The sequence below is a fragment of the Solanum stenotomum genome, chromosome 8 (genome assembly GCF_019186545.1).
Source record: "Solanum stenotomum isolate F172 chromosome 8, ASM1918654v1, whole genome shotgun sequence".
Taxonomy (NCBI): Eukaryota; Viridiplantae; Streptophyta; class Magnoliopsida; order Solanales; family Solanaceae; genus Solanum; species Solanum stenotomum.
Genome location: NC_064289.1, coordinates 21,575,524 through 21,596,238, shown reverse-complemented (window position 1 = coordinate 21,596,238; position 20,715 = coordinate 21,575,524). Strand labels below are relative to the sequence as shown.

Genomic DNA, 20,715 nt, shown 5'->3' with positions numbered 1-20,715 from the left:
CTGATAAGTCTGCAAATTGCCTAAAAGAAGGATCCAACCAAATGAAACAAATGCTCCATTTGATCCAAATACCTTGAGCCTAAAATAATACCATTTCTTTCTAAACCCCGAACTCACCTTCCTATAATCGACTATGTTGGCCCCAATCCCTCCTTGAACATGTGCACCTCGACTTAGGCCAAAAGGCTAAGTTGAGGTGGCTAATGTAAAAAGTAACTTCAATCTTGGCCCTAACCCGACATCGGGTATTGTGCACCTCAACCAATAGAAAATCCATAAATTGAGGGTGGCTATGAAAGAGGAAACTGAAAGAAAAATGGGTATGAAAAAGAGTTTGATGTTGAAAAAGAGAGGAAATGATGTGACTTGTTGAAAGCTAAAAGAAAAATAAAATAAAAGTAAAAAGAGCTACAAATTCTAAAGTCACATCTGTGGTTGAAGAAAATCAAGGGAAAGAAGGTAAAACGGTATGATGGCAAAAATAGGGCAAAAAGAGGTTGAAAGCCTAGTGTAATGTCAAAGAGGACAGAAAGTCACTAAGAAGTACCCAAATGTACCACACCTGACCCTGAGCTTACGTTACAAGCCAAGAAAGTCCTATAGTGATCCTAGAGTCTAGTTTGGAGAGTCTAAGCAGTGAAATTAAGGGCAAGCCTATGGGACTGAGCACTAACTGTACTGGAAGTTATTTCTGAGTGTGAGTGTTGAATGAATCCTTGTACTCAAATTCATAGGTCATTGTGCGAAAGAAAAGGGATTTTGTTTGAAGTAAGGGCACTTAGTACATTGTCGGAGAGTTGGTACCTTGGTGATAGTGAAACAGTATATGTTATGTGTTGGTTGGTCAATCGTTGTCATGGTTTGATCCGCATAAATTAACTTATCGAGTCTAAGAGAACAAATTTTGTACCGACAAAGAGAGAGGGGTAGAAAGCCATGTGATTGTTTGTGATTGAAATGCTTGCTTCTATACAAGTGTTGTTTAGAGTCTTAGTGCATCGCTTGAGGACAAACAACGAATTTAAGTTGAGGGTGTTAATATACCGTGAGTTTGCGGTATTTCTAATACATTTCACTTACAAGTTGTGTATGTCTAGGGCCTTTTTGGATTGATTTTTATGTGTTTTTATCATATTTTGCAGGAAAGACATTCAGGCGCGGAAGTAAAGGTACAGTTGAAATAACTGCAGAAAGGGCACCTACAGAGGTGATCTACGGACCGTAGGTCCAGTGACGCTCCGTAAGTGATGGCCGTAGATCAGCAGGCAAGTCATGGAAGGCAAATCAGGGAAATCTGACAGAGTGTGGAACCACGGTGGCCATTGACGGTCCGTAGATTGATCTACGGACCGTACTGTTGATTCGTAGATTGATACTGCGAGGGTTCTAGTACCTGATTTTTTAAGATTCCAAGTGTGTAGCTACGGAAGGGGATTGACGGACCGTAGATCGATCTACGGTCCGTACTATAAGTCCGTCGTTTGCTTCAGAGAAGCTGATTTTTGGAGGCTGAAATATTTTCTAAGTCCTGGCTGACGGAAGAGACTCACGGACCGTAGATCCATTGACGGTCCGTGAGTCAATCTCATGGAATGAAGACGCGTGTCTGAACACACTTTCCTTAATTTGTTTCCCTTTTTATTTAGGACTTGTTTTCTATAAATTGGGCATGTAAACTTGGTTTTTAGGGGTTAGATATTATTACTTTTGTTTTACTTTGTGACTAGGGAATTAATTTTTGCTACCGGAGCAATTCTTGATTTCCAAAGGTTAGTTTTGAAGATTTGGTTTGAAATTTTGGGTTTATTTTTCTCAACTACGTAAGTTCATAATTATTTCATCTAAAACAATGAATTGTGTTCATATGATTATGGGTAACTAAACTCCACAACTAGGGTTGTGGGATCCATGAGTGATTAACGAAGTATGAATAATAAATAAGCAATTCTTGAATAGTGTTTCTGCATGCATTGATAATTCTTTCGTTCAAAAGTTTTTTTAACGAGTGCACGCATTAGAACTGACCTTGTTACTACTTGCCGGACCAAGGAGGTAACCAACAGGAAAAGAATTATCAACATAGATTTAATGTGATACTATCTAATAGGCTAGTATCGATTGGTGCAAAATAATAACTAAGCCAAACATCGATTATGATGTCTATTATGAGGTAATGTAAGGGTTAGTAATTTATACACACGTAGTCGGACCAAGGTGCAGGGTGAAATTCTCTAAATGCTGGACCAAGGATTTAGAGATATCTAACTTATCACTTTGCATGTAATATAATAGGAAAGGATTGATATTACTAGGATTACTAAGTTATGAGCTTGTGGTGAACACGTATACCCTAGTTAAATTTTCTCATCTTGATAACAACAAAAATTGACTTTTGTTTACTGATTACTTACTGAATTCTTACAATTTGTTTCATAAATCCCCCCTTTTTATTACTTGTTTCTGAAAGTACTTTGACTAAACGAATATAAGTGTAGTTAAAGTTAAGTCTAAACTAGTTTCCTCGTGGGATCGACCCCAACCTACAAGTTGGGTTCTTTACTTGATAACGATCGCTTATGCTTCTTTAGGAAGGTGTAATTTGAGCGTATCACATATCCATACTGATTTCCAAGTGGCTTGCATCTCCAAGCTTATGGCTTTTGATTTTTGTATTGAATACAAGAAAGGGGTTGAGAACAAGGTTGATGATGCTTTGTCCAAGAAACCTGATGTTGAGTTATTGGCAATCTCATTGCTTAGTCCTCATAACTCTCTATTGGATCAGATTAAAGCTTCTTGAAGTTCTGATCAATCATTGCAAGGAATTATTGCTAAGGTGAAGGCATTGCCCTATAAATATTTTATTTGGCATAACAATCAGTTGAGGTGGAAGGGTAGATTGGTGGTCGGTGCTGATTCTGAACTCAAAAGGTCTATCATTGCACTTTGACATGACTCTACTCAAGGGGGTCATTCTGGCATGGATGCCACTATTAAAAGGTTGCGGTCCTTGTTCTATTGGAAAACACTAGTACAAGATACTAGAAACTTCATTAACAAGTGTGATATATATCAGCGACATAAGTATGATGTTGCGGCAAGCCCAGGGTTGATACAACCTCTATCAGTGCCAGATGGGGTGTGGACTGGCATTTGTTTGGATTTCATTAAGGGTCTGCCCAAATCTAATGGCAAATGGGTTATTTTGGTTGTTATAGACAGGTTAAGTATGGTCATTTCTTGGCTTTGTCCTATCTATACTCTGCTCAATCAGTGGCTCAGTGTTTCCTTGACAATATCTTTAAGCTCCATGGCATGCCTAACACCTTGACCAGTGATCGAGATCCAATTTTCCTTAGTAACTTTTGGCAGGAGTTGTTTAGTTTGCAGGGTGTTCAATTGCAAAGATCTACTGCCTACCATCCTCAAACAGACAGAGGTTTTGAACAGAACCCTTGAAACGTACTTGAGGTGTTTTTGTTCTGACAAGCCTAAGAAATAGTGTTCTTATTTGCCTTTAGCTGAATGGTGGTACAACACCACCTACCATACCACTATTAAGTGTACGCCTTATGCAGTGTTGTATGGGCAAAAATCTCCTATTCATCTCCATTATTTAACGGTGAAGCTTCTACTGATATGGTGGACAGGTCCTTGGCTGCCAAAGAGTCCATAATTCAGCTGTTGAAGTTTAATATCCTTAGGGGCTCAACAAAGAATGAGGGATATTGCTAATAAACATAGGTTTGATATATCATTTGAGGTAGTAGAATGCGTTTATCTGAAGCTCCAACCTTATAGACAAGTTTCTCTTGTTGTTAGGACTTTTCCTAAATTGGTTGCTAAGTACTATGGTCCTTATCCCGTTGATGCCAAGATTGGAGCAATGGCTTACATGTTGTTGCTACTAGTTGATGTTCTTATTCACCCAGTTTTCCATGTTTCCCAACTAAAGAGATGCCTTGAAGTTCCCTCCATCATCAATCATCCTCTTGTTTTCCACCTTTCCAGTCCCTATTGTCCTAGTCCTGAGGCAGTTCTCGACAAAAGGCTTGTGAAGAAGGGTAATAGAGCAGTGGGACAAGTCTTGGTGAACTGGTCTGGTATTGATGACACTCAAACTACTAGGGAGTTTGAATCTGAGTTGCTGCATAGGTTCCCTACATTTCATCCTTGAGGACAAGGATTTTCTTCAACAAGGGGTATTGATACAAGTTAGGTGTACACGAGCTGAGGTGGCAAAAATAGTAGGTGATGTGGCAAGTTAGTTAGAGTGTAGCAGTTATAATTTCAGATTCTGTTATTAGATTCAATTCTATAAATGTAGCAACTGCATGTAAGATGAGGCATTCATGAAATAATATCTGATTCTCTCTTTCTTTTCTACATTCAATCCAGCCTCAATTCTCGATTATAACCCTGATTAAGCAAAATCATACGAAAAGACAAAGGGGGATTTGAGATAACCATAACGGATGCGTCGGATGGGCGTCAAGTGGTTGATATTATCCCTCCCGGACCAGAACTTCTTGTTTCCGGGGGCGAATCATGCCTAAACATCTACACCTTCCATGGAAAGTTTGAAAGAATTCCATTTCCTTAAGGAATCAGTCCCAAGAGCGGCTATGATTAACTAATTCCATTACAGATTGCTTAATTGCATCACCAATCTAGATAACTTTATTTACTAACTATCTAAAAAAAATCTAAAATTTCTAGACATATTTTAAAATACGTATCTAAGATGCTACAATGGGTTATTCTAGAAGCTTTTCTAAAAACATATGGNCACCTCAATTTAATTTATTGATTAATTTAATTCCTTATTATTATACTTAACTTATTTCATATGATGGATATAAAATCCAGATGCATAATTTTCACATGAAATTTATAAGCAATCATAAAGAACATAGGGTTTTTTGTAGCTCCTAGAAATTAACTTTAGTTTTTTCATAAAAAGAACACCAAATAATTCACAAATAACCACTTATGGATTATGTTATTCGGACTCATCAAAAATGTCATTGGATGCTTGTCGGAACCTCTCAAAAGTGTGCATTTTAAAAGAATTTAACACGCTACGACTGTAATTATAAAAAGTCCAAGCAATATAGCTTCTGCATGTAGAGTTCAAATTCAATTGCCATAAGTAAAACTCTTTTAATTTTACTTTGACATAATATATAAATAAACTTTTAAACTTGGTCTTTGACAAGTAATTCAATTATGAGTGTGCATATCTAGACACTTTAACTTGATATCAACTAGTAATAAAATACTCCAATTTGTTTTTACTGTGTCTTGTGGACATCCAACGTCACCGAAGCATATAAATTTTGGAAATATCTAAATGATTATTTTGTAAGTTGACGTGTTCAATTGATACAATAAAGATGAGTTATGAGACCAAATTTGAGTTTACCCAGAATACCTATTTGTTGCTAAATGCTAATGGCAAAGTGTGAAATCAAGAATTAACATCAGTCTAGTTGGACAAATTCAGTTATTTTCAATCCTTTTATAGTTTGAAAGCAACAAAGAAATTGAACAAGACACGTGCCGCCAAATGGCAGAACCGACTATTCTAATAATTTGATCATTTGTCAACTTTGTAGTTCACCTTCACTCACCAACCACCTTTGTACACTTGTTCTGAATTATAATTTCTTCTTTACTTCCCCACACACTTAACTTCAAAATTTGAAAATAAGGACCCCGAAGTCTATTAAATTGTTAAGTTGATTTTCTTGAAACAGAATCATATTTCCAATTTGCAACATATGGCTCTCTGTTTCATTTCCTCTGTTTTGGCTCTGCTGTTACTGTTTGTAGCAGAGCTTCATGTCTGTGTAGTGTCTGGCAGTGTTATTTTGGGTTCAAGATTGTTAGCTAAAGAGAACCAAGCATGGTTTTCTGACAATGGAACTTTTGCTTTTGGCTTCACTCCAGCAGTGGGCTCTAATGATCAATATCAGTTGGCAATTTGGTTTGCACAAATACCAGGAGACAGAACACTTGTTTGGTCTCCTAATATGTAAGTGTAAAACTCCTTCTCAACTAATGATCGAATTCGCTTAGCTTATCACTTAGGTGTTTAAGTTGTATGCACCTTATAAGTAGTGGTGGAGTCTGAGTTTTCACTAAGGAGATTCAAAATATACAGAAACGAATAACACAAAGAAATTAAAGAGATTTAATATTTGCTATATATACCTAAAATTTAATTTTGACGTTTTATATGTGGTGTAATTTACCATCGAAGGCAGTTTGCATGAACCTCCTTGTGTCCTACTAGCTCCCCTCTTACTTATAAGGTTTTGTTAGGTAGTTTATCTTTATTGATATAAGCTTTATATTTTCGACACAGAACATAGATATATACGTGAAATTCTAGATCTGCATATGTTAGTAGGAGGAAAAGTTGCATGATCAAACTGTAGCTTCTCTTCATTAACTTTTCGACACACACGAAATCCATTCCAGCTTTGGGGGTTGCTTTTCTTTCAAAGTTCAAGATTTGAGATTTTATGGTGAATAACAAGTTCTTGAAAATATTCAAGAGGTAGATGTAAGTATGGAATTATAGATTAGCAATGTTAAAGTCTGATTTTAGAGAAGGAACAAAGAAGAAAATATACCTCCACCTCTAGTTTTTAATAAAGATTTTGCAGGTAATATAACTTTTTGGCCATTTTGTGTCAATCCTCTAAATAGAAATTCCCCAGTCAGCAAAGATGCAATCTTGGAGTTTGGCACCACAGGAAATCTCTTGTTGATGGATGGAGACACCACAGTGTGGGCATCAAACACCTCGGAAGCAGGCGTTGAGTTGGCTGTCATGTCTGAAAATGGCAACTTCATTCTCTACAGCACCAATCTAAGTACTATTGCATGGCAAAGCTTTTCACATCCATCTGATACTCTCTTGCCTGGTCAATCCTTAACAGTGTCACTAGAATTAACATCATCAAAATCACCTTCCCATGGTGGTTACTACACTTTAAAAATGTTGCAGCAGCCTACTTCACTAAGCCTTGCATTGACCTATAATGTCCCCAACTACTACGATTCATCGCCTGAATTTTACAGCAATTTTTCTTATTGGTCAGGACCTGACATATCAAATGTGACTGGAGATGTTACTGCAGTATTGGATAAAGCAGGAAGCTTTGGTATAGTTTATGGCTCATCTTCAGATGGAGCAGTTTATGTATATAAAAATGATGGAGATTATGGAGGACTATCATCGGCTGTAAATCAAACGAATTCCAATGTTCCATCTATTCTACGTCGATTAACCCTTGAGGTCAATGGGAATTTACGTTTGTATCGATGGGATAATGATGTGAATGGATCAAGGCAATGGGTTCCCGAGTGGGCAGCTGTGTCTAATCCATGTGATATTTCTGGAGTTTGTGGCAATGGGATATGTAATTTAGACAGAAGCAAAACAAATGCTTCTTGCACATGTTTGCCAGGGACTTCTACGGAGGGAAATGATGTTTCATGTTCGGGAAATCCTCCAGTGACAGGGAAATGTGGACCTCAGCATGAAAACTTGATGTCCCAGTTCAAAATTTCTACGGTTCAGAAAACAAATTATTATTTCTCAGAATCATCTGTTATAGGAAATTATAGCGATAAAGGGACACTGTCCAAATGTGGTGATGCTTGCTTATCAAACTGTGATTGTGTTGCTTCTGTTTATGGACTTAGTGAGGAAAAGGCTTATTGTTGGTTACTCGGGAGCTTGGAATTTGGTGGATTTGAGGATCCTGTTTCGACCTTATTTGTGAAGGTTGAGGCCAATGCCTCAGTATCTGAAAAACCTGGGAATTCATCAGATGAGTCGAAGAGTAGGCACGATAAGGTTTTGGTACTTCCTATAGTCCTGAGTATGACTGTTCTCATTTTGCTTCTCTGTTGTTTATTGTATATCAATATCCATAGGAGAAGATCTATGAGAAGGGCACTTGAGGGCTCTTTGCTGTTATCTGGAGCTCCAATTAGCTTCAGCTACCGCGACCTGCAATGTTGGACTAACAATTTTTCCGAGTTACTTGGAACAGGTAAAGATATAGAATTTTTATTACTTCTATGATACTAACCTCTCAACTATAGAAATAACAAGCACAGAAAACTGTTCTCTTTCAGATAAGGTACGAATATGATCAGTAACATTGCTGCTTTGACAGGTGGATTTGGAAGTGTGTATAAAGGAAGTTTAAAGGATGCAACATTGATTGCAGTAAAGAAACTTGATAAAGTTTCACCTCATGGGGAGAAGGAATTTATAACAGAGGTCAAAACCATTGGCTCTATGCATCATCTGAACTTGGTTCGTCTATGCGGTTACTGTTCTGAGGGAACGCAACGGTAAGTTTTAACTTTTTTTCATTGTAATTTGTGATGTATAGATTGGGAAGTATGTAGAATTGTAGCATTACAGTCTAGGACTAGCACAACTTTCACTAAAATTTTCACTCTTTGGCAGGCTACTAGTGTATGAGTACATGAAAAATGGCTCATTAGACAAGTGGATATTTCATTCATTTAGTACAAGAAATAGACTACTGGATTGGGCGTCACGTTTTCGCATAGCAGTTGGCACTGCACAAGGGATAGCCTATTTTCATGAGCAATGTAGGAACAGAATTATACATTGTGACATCAAGCCAGAAAACATACTTCTGGATGAGAATTTCTGCCCTAAAGTATCTGATTTTGGACTAGCTAAGTTAATGGGAAGAGAGCACTCTCATGTTGTCACAATGATCCGAGGAACGAGAGGTTATTTAGCTCCCGAGTGGGTCAGCAATCGACCTATCACTGTAAAAGCTGATGTTTACAGCTATGGCATGCTTCTTCTAGAGATCATTGGTGGTCGGAGAAATCTTGATATGACTTGTGATGCAGATGACTTCTTTTATCCTGGATGGGCTTACAAGGTACACACGCAATCCTCTAATTGTATTCACAGTGTTCCCTCCTTTCTGGTACATGTTCTCTTCACTATCTTTCTCCTTTTTTCCAGGAGATGACTAGTGGAACACCCGTAAAAGTTGTAGATAGGCGACTTAGAGGAGCAGTAGAGGAAAAAGAGGTAACGAGAGCACTGATGGTCGCCTTCTGGTGTATTCAGGATGAAGTGTCAAACAGGCCTTCCATGGGAGAAGTGGTGAAGATGTTGGAAGGATCAGTTGACATGAATATGCCACCAATGCCACAGACAGTTTTGGAGTTAATAGAGGAAGGCTTAGATCAAGTATACAAGGCAATGAAGAGGGAACTCAATCAGTACAGTTCTTTCTCCATTGCTACTCATCCATCATCTAATGCTACATGCAGTCACTCCAGTATGTCACCTAGATAGTTGAAGGTGAAATCGAACACAGTTTTTCCTAGGATTAAGTAATCGTATCATCATTGATTATTCATTCCCCGTCTCCCAAAAGAAGTCCCGGAAAAAGAATAAGAAGGGAACACAACCACTTTTGTATCATGTGTTGCTACAACACCATACACGTTGCAAGAACTCACTGTCTTGTTTTATTGTTTAATTTCACTCAATTCCTCTGGTCTCTAAGATATCTCCACCATTTCCTCTGTATAAATCGTCACTATCTCTTTTTCGGTTTCTTTTATAGTAGTATATGAAAATAACTGTAATGAGATCATATCCACTACCAAACTATCCAACAGCAGCTAGTAAGTAGTGATTATATTTAACCAGAGGTCTGCTCAAACCCGGCTGGGAGTTGCTTGTTGGAGAGCGCTTAACTCCCAATGTGGGACTTCCCAACTGAAATTACCAGCTGAATCCTAATCAAGTTTAGGAGAAAAGTTAAATTTGATTCACTGTTGAAGATTTCATAGTGTATTATGGAGGATTAGAAAAATGAGTGTGTTTAGAGAGCATTGTAAAAGTAGGATTAGAGGTGATTTTTTGTGTGTTTAACAGCCAAAGTGAAGATTGGAAGGTGCAAAGAATTTCATTTCAAAATACTGGAGGATTGTACATTTATGACCCTGAAAAAAAGACTTTGCTAGCATGCCTAAATAAAACCTGTTTACAAAATCAAGAAAATCGGTACGCTAAGGCTAGTAAGCTGCAGTTGGTTTAGCCCACTGCATACTGAACCTTCCCGATGTCAACAGCCTACAACAAGTTATGCACTAACATTTAGAGAAAGATCACATATCCATGCCATAGATAGACCAACATTGAGTTTAGTGATTCTCTCAATGGACTGATTGGGGTTGCAATTAGGCAACGTTTGTGAAGTTTGATGCACCACAGAATGTGTTACAGATCAGCACTTTACTTCAATGTGATTTCGCTGAGTGATAATGAGAGCAGTACTCCTTAACAAGCTTCCCAAAGAGCGAACCTTCATTCTTCATCAGCCTCATAGGTTTATCATACTCCACTAGTTTTCCTGTATTACAGCAACCAAAAGTAAGTCATGGGGATAACATTTTGGGGTTGACATTCTCTGAACTACTAATATGTTTGCAAGTATTCAAAAGTAAACAGATAGATCCTACCGTCACTAATGGCCAGAACCATTGTACAATCCATTACTGTGGGTATTCTATGGGCAACTGCAATAACAGTACAGTTAGCAAATTCCTCCCTGATAGTTTTTTGCAATATCATGTCGGTGGCATTGTCAATTGATGCTGTTGCTTCATCAAGCACCAAAATCTTGCTTTTCCTCAAAAGAGCACGCCCCAAACAGAACAGTTGTCGCTGCCCCATGCTCCAGTTTGACCCGTCTTCTACAACTGAAATGAGTCCATGGTCAAAAAGAATCCACTGGTATAAAACAACCAGACATGTTCAGAAGATTACCCAAGGAATCAAGCCCTTTCGCTTTTTCCTTAACTGCCTCGTGTAGCTGACATTTCCCAAGAACCTTTGACAATGAAGATATAAATGATATAAGTGAAAAAAAAATTATATAAGTAATCAGAAAAAATCTATGCTATATATCAACTAATGCTAAAAATAGTGGCGAAGTACATTACCTCCCAGATTTCGTGGTCAGTATGCTGACATAGGGGATCTAAATTGCATCTCACTGTTCCATTGAAAAGAGTAGGATCCTGAGGTATTACCCCGAAACGGGACCTCAAATCATGAAGACCAATTTTACAAATGTCTACTCCATCAACCACAATCCTTCCACCTGCAGGCTCCACTAGTCGAAATAGTGCACTAATCAGTGTACTCTTTCCACTGGCAGTTCGTCCAACAATACCAACTTTATGACCTCCTTCAAATGTACAGCTGATCCCTCTAAGAACAAGTCTGGAATCCCTCCTATATCTTATCTACTTTGAGGCATGCTCATTAGTATGTTAACATCCCAAAAGATTGAAAATTAGTGCAGATGATGAAGTTTACCTGCAAATCTTGAATTTCGACCTTACCCCTCGAAGGCCAATTGACTGGGGGACGGCTCTCTTCTAAAATTTCAGGAGCTTCACTTGGTATATGCATATACTGGTTAAGTCTTTCCACAGAAATGATATAGTTCACCAAAGTGCACTGATATTGAATGGAAGAAACAAGGGATATGTTTAGGGAAAGACCATAAGATAAAGCCATCCCAATAAATCCTGCAATAACATTAACATGTATTAGGAAGTAAATTATGTTTTACATAATGACCAAAGGTAAAGAAAAACAGAAATATGCGCTTTTCTTTCCAATTCCAAGCATATAATGAGTTGATTAACGTGCCAGAGCTGAAAGTCCCAGGAGGAAGTAAAACCATGCAAAGTGCTGAGGAAGCAAGAACAGTTGCGCTAATAGTTTCCAGCCGTTGAATCAACCACTCATTTGCTGCAAAATTGTGGAAGAAAGGACTGGCATTTATATCAATTAGTTCAAATGTTTTCACAAAAAATCTCTCTTCCTCCTTGAATGCCCTTATAGTCACAGCTCCAGCAATGGATTCAGCAAGATGGTTGGCCACAAATGATTTGGTAGTTCCATTGATCCGCATCAACTCTTTGGCAGATGCAAAGTAGTATCTCTGTGGAAAAAATAATGAAACAAAAAAATACTAATTCATGATTTATCAGTTTGTCAGCTGGAAGCACAGAATCAAACTTCCTTATTCCCCTAATATAGCTAGTACCTGTAAGAGAATGGCCACATAAACCATTGGGATGGAGACAAACAAAACTTGCCAAGTAACAACACCTAGTACTGTAAGATTAGAATAAAAGTTTGTGGTAGATGCAACCGCAAAAATCAAGTAGAATGGGATGTCAAGATCAACTATACTCAAATCTGATGAGACCTGCAATAATGGGACGGGAAATGAAAATGTAGGAAAAATGGTTAGCTACATGAAAATACTTAATAAGTATCATTTTTGTCTCAATTGTCACGTTTGAGATAATTACCCTGCTTAGTATCCTTCCCAAAGGTGTGGAGTCATAAAATGACATAGGGGCACGGAAGAGAGAATTTAGTAGCTGTGAGAACAAGGACTTTGAAGATTGCAAACCCAAAAGAACAGTTGATAGAGATCTAGAGAGCAAAAACAGTGTGGATACGAATCCAATTAGCAAGTAAACTGAAATCAGTCTCAAAGTGCTAACTTCAGGATTTTCAACATTTGCAGCCATCCAGGAGTTTTGTAATATCTGACCGGCCACAAACGCAAGTTGCGAAACAACAGCTATGGCAAAGAACAAGTATCCTTTATTTTGATTCAAATACTGAACATAAGACTTAAATCCAGTGTCTCCAACTTCCCTCTCCTCTTGCTTGATCAACTGATCTCCTCCAGAGGTTTTTGGTTGTTTACCACTATCCTTATTTTTAATTTCTCTTGAACAAGTATCACTTCTTGGCGAATAAAAAGCCTCCGAAACCCTTTCTGAACCAGCAGTCTCTTTGTGTGCATTAACCAAGTTTTGAAATTCTTTGCTCGAGGCCAATAACTGATCATATGAAGCTGAGCGTAAAATTTCTCCATCTGACATTAACTGCAAACCAAAGTAGATATATATATGCAACAATTTCATATGAACATATAAAAAGATTTGGTTTTCTATTGAATACAAGCATGATAATTTTTTATTTTTATTTTTTTGATAACCGAGAAATCCGTCTGTGACCTGCCCTTTGGACCAATCACAGCCTTCTAAACTCGGTGGATAATGGGCCCGCCCCTCTATCCTTCTCCACTTAAATACCGGGCTTCGCTTTGCATGGTGTGGGGCTTGAACCTGCGACCTAAGCCACAAATCCTCCACCTTTTGCCACTTGAGCTAGGCCTTGGGGGCAATACAATCATGATAATTGTACACATAATTTCAAAAGATCAATTCAACCAGAGGAGACACACTAGAATAACAGAGAGACGAGAGAGGAAATGACAAAAGTCAAATTGGAAAGAGAACTGCATGGATAAAACTCACCAGAACCATATCGAATGCAGGAAGAAAATCAACTTGATGGGTCACAAGTAAGATAGTCTTCCCGGAAAGAGCTCCCATAATGTATTCCTGCATAGGATCAATTGAGCTTGCAAATGGAAAGAAACGACAAGAATCACATCACTAAAGAAATGCTCACATTGAATAGGCTTGTCGAGGTATGGGCATCTACAGCACTAAAGGGATCATCCAAGAGATATATATATCCGCATCATGATACAAAGCACGAGCAAGTTGAATTCTCTGCTTTTGTCCACCACTAAGATTGACTCCTCTTTCTCCTATTTCCGTGAGATCACCATAAGGTAGTATCTCGAGATCTTTTAACAGTGAACACTTCTCCAAGGTTTGCTGGTATCTCTGGCTATCCAATGGAGAACCGAACAAAATATTCTCTCGTATTGTCCCTGTCTGAATCCATGCTGATTGAGAGACATAGGCAGTTGTTCCATAAACTTGAACCTGCAGATAACAGATAATATTAAGGATCAGTCATAGATACTGAATTTTTCTCAAACTTTGGTAAACTGATATTATCATTATGCTTGCAATGAAAACTTTAATCCTGCTTCTTATTACCTAACCCACTAGGAAAGAAGGAACCAGCCATTACAACTTACTGTTCCTTGTATACTTGGAACTTCTCCCAGAATTGCTGACAGAAGAGATGACTTTCCTGAGCCAACTTCCCCACATATAGCAATCTTCTCACCAGGTTTAACCTCCAAATTAATGTTTCTGAGTGTTGGTCGCGATGGACTCTCTTCCCATGAGAGACTAGCTGATTTGATGAGTACAGCATGATCTGTGCTTCTGATGCATTCCCGTCTCATTTCCAGCTCAGATGCCTCAAGGAACTTGACAATCCTCTCAAAGGAGACCTTTGCTTGAATTACCACACCAATAACATCCGGAATTGTTCTAACGGGCTCCTGAACCAGGCGTAAAGTTGCAACAAAGGTAAAAACGTTGCTCGCATTTAGTGGAATACCAAGGAAATAACAAGTCACAAAAGTAGCAGCAGAAACCAAAACAGGAGATGACCAGAAAAGGAAGCTATTATATGATCTACGTAACTGAACAGCTGATAACCACTTTTCTTCTACTTGCCTCAAAATCTGGATAACATTTTTGAAATGGGCTTCCCATGCATATAATCTTAGAACCTTCATACTAACAAGAGCCTCAGAAATAGCTTTTAGCCTATCATCTTGTGCAACCATTAACTTGGTCTGGAACTTATGCTGTAATTTTGCAAGGGGAGTATTGCACAGCACAGTGAGTATAATCACTACCAAGGATGCAATAGTTGCAACACCAACAGTGTGAAAGAGAATTATAAGTACGAGACAGAGTTGGACAGTTGTTGTCCAGGTTTGATGCAGCCAAAAAGGAAACTCTCCAATACGATAAGCATCCACAGTAACATAGTTCATAATCTCACCACTGGAATGCATCAATTTGGCAGCATTAGATAATTTAATTTGCTTCCTATAAATAGCTGCTGCAAGTAAAGACCTCACTTTTAGACCAATTAGTCTGCACCTGAAATACCACTGTCTTTGTGCTACGGACTCCAAGCTCTTTGAAGTGAAAAGCAGAATGGCCAAGAAAAGTCCCTCATTTCTGAAACTTGCATTTCCTTCAGCAACCTTAATAAAGGCATTAAGAAGCAAAGGACCTGCTGACACAGTGACTACTTTCAACAGTGCAAAGAATCCTGAAACAATAATCTCTTTCCGGTGACATATGAAAATTGTCTTCAAAACTGATGGCTGGGAAGTGGGATCAACTTGTTTCTGTTTGTTCAATAGCTCCTCAAATATTAAGTAACATGATTCTGCACGATCTGCCTCACGCAATCTAGGTATGTCCTCATCCTCAAGAGTTTTCTTCTTCCCCTTCTTCATCAGCGAATTCAACCACCAAAATGACATTTTACTCAAGATTCCAGCCTTAGCAAATTGAGTGATGGAGCTAACAGAATTACTTTTACTGATTCTATTTAAGGGAGCATAAAGGTCATTTCCAATGACATCTTCCTGCTTTAGCTCTTTATAGGTGCATAACAACAATAAACATGCTCCTAAGGAAGACAATATATCTAAAGCTATCTTCAATGATGCCCTTTTGACAAAAACGGCAGCAAAGAGAGAGAAACCGCAAGAAACCCCAGCAAAGATAAAAGCAAGAATTGACAAAAGCCTCAGAGGGGTTTTTGAGAAATATTTTCCTCGAAGACTTGTGGTACAACTTACTAATAACCATGTCGTTCCGTGAAACATGATTAATAACCACCAGTGTAGAGGTAATGAACTGTGGTTTTTCATCACCTTATCTTCTAAAATCCAAATGCCAAATGCCAAATATAACAATCCTAGGAAGCCATTAAAAATAGCTGAAATCAACTGCAAACGTGAAAACCCATGAAAGCGAGCAGGAATATTGGTAGATCTTAAGGATGCCTTGGAAAACAGATTGAATAAGAAGACAAACAAAAGTATAACATCAAAACAAATTATCAACACATGATTGATACAGGATGAAGGATCTGTCATTGACCCAAAATCAGTATGGCAAAGCTTTCCATTGTTGTCCGAACAACCAGGTGCCCCACAAAACACAGTCCAGAGGTCCTTCATTTCCTTGTCCAATTCCTTTTCCCTGCAAATTTTACTTTCATTTGTATAGACTCAAGTGAAAAGACAATTCACTCATGATGCCAAGTATGTCTACCAAGATCATATATACTAATGAAGAGCCACTCTAGTATAACACAATAACCAGTACTATATAAATAAAGATTACAGTAGTAATAACATTGTAGGAAGGAGAGAAGATATACTTCATGTAATGCATTTGAACTGGTAAAGGGGGTAAGGAGACAACTATCTCCCAAATTGAAAAATCATCCTTAAACAACTCCAAAATCAATTATGACTAGAAAGAATGTTGTGAACAGTAATTAAGAGGTTAAAAACTTAACATGTTAGGTGCTTTTTGTCCATCTTTTATATGTGTGGATAAAGCTTATCACTGGGAAAGAGGACCACTCTACCTCTGGTGCTGCTACTATAAGCTTAAGGTAAGTATGAGAAAGACAAGAAAGATTCATGGGGAGTGTTTAATGAGTTTAACGAGTTTAACTTCTATTCTATACACTGACACATATTATTGACCTGTCAAGTCATATCAGAGATAATTGTAACTGATCCCTATAAGTGTGAATTAGTTACCTGAAAAATAAGGTAATTAACCGACCTGCAACACTTGGTTATAGCATGCACTGATGGTGTATAAATTCTTTAATTATATTGTTGGTGTATATAAGTTAAGTTATAGTTTAATTAGTTTATATGCTTAAACGTAGATGTATGCATGCGCGACTAAATCATGGTCATAAGGTACTCGGTATACAGTGGCCGAGCCACTCTTTTCCAAGGGGTGTCTTGGATGGAAAATTGCACTATGTAATTAATAGGAAAATTAATAATATATGTAAAGTATATGTTGAATCCCCTTTTCACTTCTTTGTGTTTTTATTTTTACCTTGGATGAAAATCCTGGTTCCTTCAATGCTTATATGTATGGAATAATAGAAATTCAACTGGGAAGAACAAATTAAAATTCAACATGCAACAGCATAAATAACAGCAAATCACAACTTTCTGGAGCACTTGACAAAAAAGAAATGAATAAATTCAAAGGTAATTAATTATAACTTGGAGGTAGGAAATAAAAAGTTAAATCCATGGACATGCAAGTGTTCTTAATTAATTAAAGAGGATACCATGCAAGAACATAATTGCAGAGTGAATAAAGAAAAGGGCTGACCTGAAGAAAACAAAAACAAGCTAATGGAGTCTCCAAAATACTGTCAAACAAAAGCAATCTATCTACTCCTTATCAAGTACTGCGAAATATATTGTTATTCGTAATTTTATTGCGTTTCGATGATTGACAAATTGTTGTTCAAATAGTAGAATGACTGTTATAATTTGTTTGGGGTATTGTGAAGGTGATATTTGGTTAATTAGAGGTTAGCAGAGAAGTAGCATTGCTAATGTCCCGGACGAATATTCTCTTTTCTGTTATTCGTCCTCTTTATGTCTTCCTATTTTCCCCATTATATTTCACCATAACCACCAAAATCGGATCTGGGGATTTTCAGTTCAAGCTACACCTTTTAAACTCTATACATATTTTTTTATAAAATTAAAATACAAGTTAATTAGCACCCTTAAGGACCCGACTCAATGCTATGGGGAAAGAATCGTCAAACAGAGAAAAATACTCAAAAAAGAGCATACAATATACATATTAATCCTCCTTTCAATGAGTAAACAATCAACAATCAAATAAACGAATAGAGTAATTCTATTGAAAAGGGAATTTCATATCTTGTAGTACAGCAAGTCAAATTTGAAACGGGGGACAGAGCATTTGCGATCCCGAATTTTGTTTTGAACCTCTCTCTCATGTACCAAACCCTCTGAATCTTTCTTGTTTCTTCTTCTTGAATGCAGCAATCTATAGAAAAACCCTTTTTCATGATCTGCCCCTCTTTGTCTCATAATACAAGCGGCGAGGAACCTAATACCCTTCAAGAGAGATGCCATTCTATGATGAATCCAACGAGTAACAGTACCAGTATTACTTGTTGAAAGTGGAAAGAGTTTTTCTGTTAAGCAAACAGAGCAAACTCCTGAAGACTGACGATGCTTGGGATGTTTCTTGCAGAAAATCATAGAGTAATGTGCCTTTGATTTGCCAATGTATATCTGTTTTCTAGAAGCATTTTTCACTGATCTGTACTTCTTCATGTTTTCTCTTCTTTAATTTCTTGGAGAAGAAGATACTATAAAATACTAGTGGAAAGCCAGTACAACTTCTCCGAATATAAAGGGAAAAAAAAACTCGTGGGATTTGAAAAGTCCGTGTACAGCTGGAAACTATAATATTGTTGGCATTTGGGGTCGGTGACTCTACCTATTATTAAAACACTGTTACCCAAATAAAAAATTTGAGCTCCCAAGATTTTAAAAAAATAAAATAAGTAGTACGTAGTACTTTATGATATATTTATTTATAGTAATGTATTTAAAGTGAAATAATATTTTAGTTTCAAGTGAAATTATGTTTAAATACAGTTTCAACATTCAATTTTTTAAAAAGAAAGTATCATTCAAGTTCTGTTAGATTGTCATATTTTTCAGTGTCACTTATTATAGTATTGGGTATCCATCTCGAGAATTGAGATGATATGTATGTATTTGTATGTATATACAAATTCACTTTCTAAAATTTATTTTTAAATGATGTAAACTCATTTCTTATAGTATAATCAATCTTATGTAGATTAAAATTATTTAATAATTTGAACAAATTAGCTAATCCGTTGAAGTAAGGTTCAAAAACAGTAGCGAAGCTAGGATTTTCATTAAAGAGAGACAATTGTAGTAAAATAATAATTATGAGACTAGAAGCACCAAAACAGACAATCTCAAGGAATTTTTGCAACACCTTAATCACTAGACTAAACCTTCAATTTGGGTCAAGAGGTGTCAATACTTATTAAATCAAAATTTGACATTTATATACAATGTAATTTTTCGGCAAAGGGGTATTTTTTGACAACCTTTAGGTGTGGGTGGTATATATATATAGTTAACACAATATTTTTTTAATATATTTTAATTGATTTTTTAAAAAGGAGATATCGATGCCACTTTAGAGACGAGACTAGTATGGCTAACAAGGCGGAAAAGTACATAGTGGATGTCACAGTTGGAATAAATTAATTTATATGGTTTTTTAACCTTTAACCTTAATTTTTAATCTAATATTCATTTATTTAAATTTTCCACAATAAATTTTTTTTAAAGGGATAAGGGTCTGAAAATATCTCAACTTTGGTCGAATTTGTTGTTGCGATACTAAACTTTCAAAAGGACCTATTACCTCCCTAGACTATTTAATACCGTATTTTTTACCCCTGAACTATTTAATAGTGTATTTTAAAGGTATATATGTGCCCACGTGGACACATTACTATTTCTAATTTTGCGTTATTTTTTATGTCCACATGGACAAATATATATGTTTAAAATACGGTATTAAATAGTCTAGGGAGGTAATAGGTCCTCATGAAAGTTTAATATCGCAACAGCAAATCCGACCAAAGTTGAGGTATTTTTCAAACCCTTATCCCTATTTTTAACGTGAAGTGTCACATGACAGAATTTTTAAACAAAAGAGAGTGTAGTACACACACATCATCAGAAATTAATCGAGGTGTGTTTCAATAACTATTAGATGATAGTTCATGTAGGAAACTCATACTCTCAATAGTTTAGGTGTGAAACTCAAAAAATTGTGATAGGTGGCATGACTCTCAAGGTGATCAGATGGGTATTGGATAAGCTTTTCAATTTCAAAAAGTTTGACTTAAGTCAACAGGTCAGGTAAATGGGCTCAAATGGAATTCTGATAGCTTTGCTAGATCTGAAAAGTATTTTTTTTTAATAAGTTGAATAATTAGTTCAGATCCTGAGGCATTCAAGATTATTCAATTGTTGGTTAATAATTTTGAAGTTGATTTCGGTCAAAATGACCTTAGATCGATATTTTAATGATTTCAATAGGTTTGAAATGTAATTTTTAGTCCAGTTACTTATTGAGTTTGTCTCTGTGGGATTTCAAAATGATTTCAAGGGTGGATTCTACAGTAGGTTTATTTTAGAATTTTTGGTTGGTGTACCAGTGTCGAATTCACACCATGAATATCATCTCACATAGATGAATGTGTCATGATGAAGTATTTTTTTCTTCATGACCAGAAACAAATGCATATTATATAATTATACATCGATATCAAATGTTATTACTATTTTATTTAGTATTTGAGATTGAGTATTACTTAGACACTTCACTAGAAATAGGGTCAAATGAGATAATTGAAAGCAACAAGTAACAATTAAATCTTGGTTGCTATCGTTAACAAAGTTCAATTTGAACTTTCAATTCCTTAGCAACGCTATAATAATTTTTGAGAACATAATTAACTAATTAAAGTGTGTTTTCTCTAACAACTTAAATTTTAAGATGAGATGGTTGCACACTTCAACAATATGGTATCAGAGCAGAAAAATATAGTATAGTTTTTTCCTCCTTTTATAAAAATTTTCTCCATCTTTTTCATCAATTATGTATTTAATAATGTCACAATATGGTCGTCACTTTGTTAAAGAT

The 20,715-nt window shown here is 36.6% G+C and overlaps 2 protein-coding genes across 3 annotated transcripts; one reads left to right on the top strand and one right to left on the bottom strand.

Moving 5' to 3' along the window:
* The first annotated feature begins 5,709 nt into the window (after positions 1-5,709).
* LOC125874674 (G-type lectin S-receptor-like serine/threonine-protein kinase At5g24080) lies at positions 5,710-9,574 on the top strand. Of its 2 annotated transcripts, none has more exons than XM_049555669.1 (5): positions 5,710-6,037; positions 6,718-8,072; positions 8,199-8,379; positions 8,498-8,951; positions 9,038-9,574. In XM_049555669.1, the coding sequence occupies exons 1-5, from the start codon at positions 5,784-5,786 to the stop codon at positions 9,374-9,376; spliced, it is 2,583 nt and encodes an 860-aa protein (XP_049411626.1). In that variant the 5' UTR covers positions 5,710-5,783; the 3' UTR covers positions 9,377-9,574. The 2 variants fall into 2 exon arrangements, with proteins under 2 accessions (XP_049411626.1, XP_049411627.1); XM_049555670.1 differs by having other exon boundaries at positions 5,749-6,037; positions 6,675-8,072.
* Positions 9,575-10,141: 567 nt separating this feature from the next.
* On the bottom strand, positions 10,142-16,215 carry LOC125873220 (ABC transporter C family member 10-like). Its single transcript, XM_049554118.1, is given in 12 exon segments — positions 10,142-10,442; positions 10,552-10,791; positions 10,859-10,922; positions 11,035-11,340; positions 11,414-11,628; positions 11,753-12,047; positions 12,153-12,317; positions 12,424-13,011; positions 13,447-13,533; positions 13,604-13,666; positions 13,669-13,926; positions 14,085-16,215. Coding segments are annotated over 12 exon segments (4,416 nt in total). The 5' UTR covers positions 16,107-16,215; the 3' UTR covers positions 10,142-10,329.
* Between the last annotated feature and the right edge of the window lie 4,500 nt (positions 16,216-20,715).

Bases quoted from the DNA above. Each gene is read 5' to 3' on its own strand.
- LOC125874674 (XM_049555669.1), top strand. From the start codon at position 5,784: ATGGCTCTCTGTTTCATTTCCTCTGTTTTGGCTCTGCTGTTACTGTTT. The intron at 6,038-6,717 runs GTAAGTGTAAAA...TCCTCTAAATAG, and splicing joins CTTGTTTGGTCTCCTAATAT to AAATTCCCCAGTCAGCAAAG. The intron at 8,073-8,198 runs GTAAAGATATAG...CTGCTTTGACAG, and splicing joins TTCCGAGTTACTTGGAACAG to GTGGATTTGGAAGTGTGTAT.